The sequence below is a fragment of the Triticum urartu genome, chromosome 2 (genome assembly GCF_003073215.2).
Source record: "Triticum urartu cultivar G1812 chromosome 2, Tu2.1, whole genome shotgun sequence".
Taxonomy (NCBI): Eukaryota; Viridiplantae; Streptophyta; class Magnoliopsida; order Poales; family Poaceae; genus Triticum; species Triticum urartu.
In genome coordinates, this window is record NC_053023.1 from 31,832,085 (window position 1) to 31,839,094 (window position 7,010).

Below are 7,010 nucleotides of genomic sequence, written 5' to 3' on the forward strand. Positions count from 1 at the left end.
CCGCCGAGTCCTGCCCCCGCGTGCGATGCGCATCGGACCGGGATGCCGCCGGCCGCGACCAGGCCCCGACCAGATCTGGGAAGAGGAATCAACCTCCACCGCATCATCTAGCCACGCGCCGGAGCATCCAAGCGCCGCCAGCCCCCGGCCAGCGCCTGCCACGGAGCCCCGCACCCCTAGGTCTCCGCGCCCGCAAGTCCAGATCGAAGCTCCCGCGGCCCTCCTCCAGCCGCTAGATGCTCCTAAGACGAGAGGGAAGAAGAGACCTAGGGGAAACGCCCCACCACTGCCATCACTGAAGCCCGCCCGAGCTTTGCCGGCGGCGCCTCAGGTGGCGGCGCGACGAGGGAGGAGAAGGGAGGGCGGTGGGTGTCGCTGGGAGTCGCCCCCCGTGTCGGCAGAGGAGGGCGACGTGGGGGTCAGAACCAGACCACCAAAAAGAGGCAAATATGCTTAGTAAATCCCTTTCGATCTATGTTTTTCACGTTTGTTCTGTTTTATGGGAGTAAATTATCATAATGTTTTGTTGTGTATCAAATTTTTTTTTTTGCATTTGATTCAAAATTGGATTCGCTGTGTGTTTTCTCAACCTGCAAATATATATACACACTTAAATAATGACAGATATAGTTTCTGACCGCTCCATCGAAAACAGCTTAACTTCAACTAAATCGATCTGCAAATATATATACAGTTCATAATGACAGATATAGTGTCTGACCTCGATGATATTCATTGCTTACAGGAGGCATCATGTGTTGCATCAGTACAATGATCTTCGTCCATTTGCTACGTACACACCAAATAACTTAACACAAATGTCAAGCCACATTGCATAAACCAACGTTTATTCAGGTACACACAAACTGGCGTGCATCTCTTGCACCTTTTTATTATCTGGTTCATCTACAGTACAACTCAGTACTACTACCTCTCAACAATCAAGTCACAGGTGATCTGCATCTGCTTTACATTATTTTTTGAAGCTCTGGCTGCTATTTCTTCTCATGTAAAATTTCTTGACCGCGGAGGATGTTGACTTTGCACTAGCTTCAGCCGGATCGCCATTTTCTCGCTCGCGCATTGCCGGGTCAGTCGCCGGATCCGTGCTTCCCCTCCTCAGTGACGAAAGGGTCCTTGCAAGGTCGCTCTCGTTGTCCACTTCTTGGGTTGCCATACCATGCTTCTCCATCTCATTATCCTCAGGGGCGTCTTCCTTTGACATGTTCTCTCCAGTTTCAGTATCCGATTCCTTTTTCAGCTCCTTGTCTGAAGCAATTTCGATATGTGTTGTCTCCTTGTCTGAACTCTTTGCGCAATCTGAAGTTGTTTCATTCGTCTGCTTTGGTATTTTCCGCGGCCTGCCCCTTGGACGCTTGGTAGTCTCTGAACTAGTTGGTTCTTTGCCTTGATTGTTAGTCTCTGAACTAATTGGTTCTTTGCCTTGCTTGGTAGTCTTTGAACTAATTGGTTCTTTACCTTGCTTGGTAGTCTCTGAACTAATTGGTTCTTTGCCTTGCTTCGTAGTCTTTGAACTAATTGGTTCTTTGCCTTGCTTGGTAGTCTCTGAACTAATTGGTTCTTTGCCTTGCTTGGTAGTCTCTGAACTAATTGGTTCTTTGCCTTTAGCTTGTACGGTATTGACCCTCTTTTCTTTTGTGTCAGACCGAGGATTCATGCTAGCGGAGGTGCCACCATGAGCTGCAACATGGTAAGGTAAAATCATTAGGCGCAATAAAGAGGAAACACACAACGCGTCATATTGAGCTATAATCAAAGTAATGTATAAAGTGCATATTGGTTCAAAAGTTTGCTTGTATCGACCGCTGTCAGGTTTGACATATATACTTTGGTTGTCCAAATTTAAGATTCAGTAACTGTACAACAAAGGTTCATAAATTAGGTAACTATTATACAGACTGAGGCCAAACAGAACATGAAGCAGAGGAACTGCTGTAGAACATTCTCCAGATACTATATCAAAAGATTGTAAACATTGTAGCCTGTGTACTTCCAATGTCTTCTCTACAACAATTTAAACCAAAACATCTCTCACAAGATTCTAATATTAAACAACAGAATTTGATATGCAGAGTTTAACTTTCATTCCTGGGACATGGACATGATGTGCAGATTTTGACCAACGTGCAGATCTTTTTCAATTTCATTCAAATGTTTCCAGCATTTATAGTAGCAAGTAGAACGCCAAATGGGAGAGAGTACAAAATGTCAATACCCTTGCCGGGAGCTACCAAATAACCACCAGGATTTTCAGTTCAAGCGGACCAGTTTCGTGTGTAGGTGTTGGGCGGGGCCTCTACTCAGACAGCGACCAGCACCTCCTGATCTAGGTCAGTGACATGGACTGGGCCCTATGGGTTGAAGTGGAGATGGGTCGGGCCCAATACCGGTTCAAGACTTCCCCTCAAGATGGGTGGTAGATATCTATCAACCACTCTTGCTCTGCTAAAATAAAAAATAAAAAATCAACCCCTCTTGCCATATGCCAAGATATAATCCTCTGCTACTAGTAGCTTTGTCAAGCAAACTGCAACCTGCTGCCCAGAACTGACATGAGTAAGGCTGATGATCCCATCATCAAGTTTCTCTTTAGTGAAGAAGCAATAAATTTTCACATGGTTTGTCCTATCACGTTAAACTGGGTTATTGCCAACGCTTTATAGCTAACTGGTTGTCACACAACACTCTCAAGGGTCACTTCCTCAGAAGTTTCAACTCGCTCGATAGGTTCTTCACCCATAGCATCTCACTAAACCCTTGAGATAAAGCTCTATACTAAGCTTCCGTTGTTGATCTAACACAACTGTCTGTTTCCTGCTTCTCCATGACACCAAATTTCCTCCCAAAAACACATAATAGCCGTTGATCTTCTATCATCTTCACAACTGACCCAATTAGAGTCACTATAGCCAGGCCCTATACCTTTTTAACACCTCCCAAGCACAAATTCAACTCCCTGACGCATCTCATGTACTCTATGAATATATTACCTGGGCATGTTCCTTGACTCCTGAAATCTCCATTGTGCATGGCATGCAAGAGTACTATAAAAATATATCTCAACTACTCTAATAACATTATGAAATATAAAATTACCAGTACAATATTCTTGTTGTATTCTGCATATTAGTATTAATAGATAAGGAGTTTGAGCGTTTGACTGAACTACCAGAGATAAAGTCCAGTTATACTACAATCCTCGCTTGCTGATTTCATCCCCCATAGCATATCAACAACATATTAATGTCAGAAATAAGCAGGGGCATATAGTAGGCTAGTGTCATAAAAAGTTAATTAACATTCAATACAACAAAGATCAGACCAAACATTTCATATGCAGTAACTTGAGGACTACTCAATAAGAAAATAAGTATGTAACCAGTAACAAAAAGTAGTAATCAAACTATCAAAATAGAGTTCAACAAAAAGTAGTATAACTGTGCCTTATATAGCTATCAAAATATCACCTGACCAGTAACAGTAGGAACTATACTCTGAGAACACCATGTAACCAGTAACTGCAGGAACTTACAGCGATTCGACGTCTGGTCATCAGGTAATTTCTTTTCGAAGACCAACGATTGCACAGATTTTTGTTTTTTCTTCCCTGGTACTTTCAATCGCTTCAGCATTTTTCGAGGCTGGTAGTTAAGAAAACATCTGTCAAGTATAACTCAAAGAAGATCTGAACACTTCTAAATTACAATGAAGGTGCATGTACATCCAATAGCAATGACACAGGATCATTTTAGTAGAAACAAGCCTCAGTATGGTCAATATAATTTTTGGACCTTGTATAGTCAATATTATTAATTACCGGTATATAAAAATAGACGTGTCAGTCAAAGCAGTAAAACCTTCCTATCATGGATGACATATATTAGCTGCGAACTTTCCCCCGTTTTTAGGGGTTTCCTGCATAATGCTAAATATAATGGCTCATAGGCCTAGTAATGGACAAAAATTCTATTCATAACAATTACCAGATCTGCACACCCATCGAAAGAGTAAATGTCTGTGACACTTCTTCTTGGAAGATAGGCATGTCTACTTATTTCTCCCGTCTGAAGGTAGCTTATTACAGATTTCAGTGTTCGGAATAGAAGATGACTGACAGGATCAGTATAGTACTGCACAATCAAATAATCAATGATTAAATAACAAAATGAAATCAATTCCATCAATGAATTTTAAAGGAATAGGAAGATGGTCTGTTGTAATGTACCGGGTCTTTTCTAATTCCATCGTTGCACTTTCTAAATACCAATTCTTTCACCCATCCTTTCGGTAGCCCGTCTGGATTGAATTCCACCTGTGCAAGTATCTGCAAATAGGTCCAAAGCTTAGTTCTGAAAATAGTTACAACTTTTTATAGATATTGTGTTGTTCAAATAGGAGAACAGTTCCAGCAATAGTCATACATTATCTTCAGAGATGGTGTCACACAGCCCCTTCACATCACATTCAGAAATCTTCCCTTCATTCACATAGCGCAATACATCTTCTTTTGAGAAGAATCGCATTCCAGTAGGCAGATGAACGTAAAACTACAAAAGACATCCAGTCATGGTAAAAATGATGGCTACTCTCTTGAGGCACTGCTACAAAATATGACTACCAAATTAACATTGTTTATTTATTACGTTCACCCACTCTCTAGCTCTACCCAATGGAATTAAAATATTTTATCTCTATACAGGCAATGTATTCTATTAAACAAGAAAAAAAAATACATAGAGCCATTCTAGAAGCAAGCACGGAACAGTAGTAACTTAGAAATAATACATTGTTCTTTTCAGATACACCTGAACAAGTCTGTCATACTTTTTTGATCTCTTATGTGTGTAGCTGCACTAACCTCCCAGCACATATGGACAAATCTGAGTTGCCAGTTTTTTCGAGAAAACGACAAGCCAAAAACTAGCATATGCCAAATGTATGTGTAAGCAAGTTGAAATCAACCTTGTACATTTTGTCCTGCATCGTCCCAGCTCTGACCTCAACCACCCAACCGTCCGGAAGCCATGAATGCATTTTCTGTATGCAACATTCAAGGAATCACATCTCAAACGTAATCAACACATGATGACATTGAAAAATCTCACTCACATGAAGCTCGTTGTCCTCAGCGCATGCCTCCGACTCCAATATGCGCTCGTCCATCTCTGAGAACAAATAATCTAGTGCCTCCATCTCCGTCGAGAATGTGTACTCTGACACTGGCGAAGTGTAATACTGCAATAAAACAACGAGAAAGCGACAAACATTTATTTGTGACCTCTATTGTCTTCTGCTTCTTGTTCTCTTTCTCTTTAGGCGCATGTATGTCTGCGAGGAGCTGCTTTTTGCACTCAGTTGCTTCGTTTTTGCTCTTGGCATGTACTTGGCTAATTCATAAGGAATTTCTTTTTCTTTTTTAATAACTCTGTTTAGTCCAGTGTACCATTTTAAAGAAAATTTTCAACTGCATTTTGGTAGGGGAGTCCCCTCTAGTTTACACAAGATAGGTACCGCATCTCAGCCCAACATCAACATGGTCACAATAATAGACTCGGCATAGAAGCATGATAATAGATTCGGAATCACGCAAATAAAGTTCGGCATACAAACAGAGTAGGGGAGTACCCGGTAGATCGAGCCGCCATCACCATGGCGAACATTTATGATCCAACCATCAGGGAGCCAGAACGGTGCCTCCTTCAAGGCCTCTGCATTTTCATCAAATTCAACCTCCTCTGGTCCCTCTGCCTCCACAATCTCCTTCCCCTGTTTCTTCAGCTCGTCTTCCTCCATTTGATTCTTCGCTTCATCGTCATCCAAGGCCGCCACTGGTGGCTCCGGGTCTTCCTTCTCTCTGTGGGAGAAGCAGCAAATAGTGGCATGGATGCTAAATTAGACAGAGAGTTGCTGACAAATGAGTACCACAAAACATGAAACACAGTTTAACAGAACAAATATAATTTTGTTGATATAATAATTAACAAACCATATGAAAGCAATCTTGTCAAATAGACTAAGCAATCTACTCCAATTAGCTAGGAATCGCAAGCCCATATAGACCATGGCACCAACGTCACGAATTTCAGCACATGACGAACTCACAGTTCATGCAGGACAGAGTAAGCAGGGGCGAACCTGGCGCGAACGGACCGGCGGGAGGGAGAAGCCCCGCGCTTTCTCCGCGAAGGAGGGGAGGAGGAGGGGCCGCCGGCGTCGGGCGGAGGGGCGACGGGGGCCGGGGCGGGCGGCGCCTCGTCGTCCGGCCGCTGGCGGCGCGCACGCGCCCGCGCGGAGCGGCGAGGGCCCGAGCCGGAGGCCGCGGCGCCGGAGGGGGTGGCCATTGGCGGCAGGGCTCGCTCGCCGTCGCCGGCCACCGGCCCGCGGCGCGAGGGACGGCGAGGTGGGAGGGATCGGCCGGTGGCCGGCAGCGCGCTGGGAGAGCAGAGTGTTCCGCAAGTGGAGGCTGGGGGCAGGGAGCAGGTGTCTAGGTGGGCGTGGCGTGTGGGCCCGGCGGTGACTGGTCGGGCCCGCCACCTGGCCTTGCCGTTACCGCGGCAGGAAACGTGACGTGACAGATGGACGGGGTCTGCGCGCAAGGAGTGGCACGTGAGGCGCATGCGGCCGGCCACGGAAAGCGAGCGGTTTTTGCAAGGGTACACTTTATGGCCCTAGAGGGACTGTTTTGCAAAATTTCTTTTTGGGCGGTTTCCTGTAAATTTTCTTGGTGTGTCGTCTCTTGGATTGCTCCAAAAAGAAGGCCTGTGCAATATAACTTCTTGTGTTATACTTATGTGAGTATAAATGAGACCTTTCTTTTGAAAAAGAAAACCCCGATGAGTACCCAATGTGAGATCGAAGAGGATCCACACCATCTCGAAATGGGTCCCCCCAAGCTCCATCAAAGACGTATAACGCCTAGCTGAGAGGATGGATGCCCTGGTTTCCCGCTCCGCCAAGAAATTACTTCATTTCTTTAAGACCCTCCAGAG

The 7,010-nt window shown here is 44.5% G+C and overlaps 1 protein-coding gene across 1 annotated transcript; it reads right to left on the reverse strand.

The window, feature by feature from the left end:
• Nucleotides 1-710: 710 nt before the first annotated feature.
• Nucleotides 711-6,489, reverse strand: LOC125535416. The gene is made up of 9 exons (XM_048698472.1): nucleotides 6,157-6,489; nucleotides 5,647-5,875; nucleotides 5,131-5,256; nucleotides 4,984-5,058; nucleotides 4,443-4,568; nucleotides 4,247-4,345; nucleotides 4,005-4,151; nucleotides 3,554-3,662; nucleotides 711-1,701 (listed from the first exon to the last, which is right to left on the reverse strand). Exons 1-9 carry the CDS (start codon nucleotides 6,360-6,362, stop codon nucleotides 974-976), a joined length of 1,845 nt encoding a protein of 614 aa, XP_048554429.1. The 5' UTR covers nucleotides 6,363-6,489; the 3' UTR covers nucleotides 711-973.
• Nucleotides 6,490-7,010: the final 521 nt, after the last annotated feature.

Excerpts from the sequence above, each read along its gene's own strand:
- LOC125535416 (XM_048698472.1), bottom strand. The coding sequence starts at position 6,362 with ATGGCCACCCCCTCCGGCGCCGCGGCCTCCGGCTCGGGCCCTCGCCGC. Across the intron at positions 5,876-6,156 it reads CGCCGGTCCGTTCGCGCCAG|AGAGAAGGAAGACCCGGAGC; the intron begins GTTCGCCCCTGC and ends CTTCTCCCACAG. Across the intron at positions 4,569-4,983 it reads TGCAGGACAAAATGTACAAG|TTTTACGTTCATCTGCCTAC; the intron begins GTTGATTTCAAC and ends TGTCTTTTGTAG.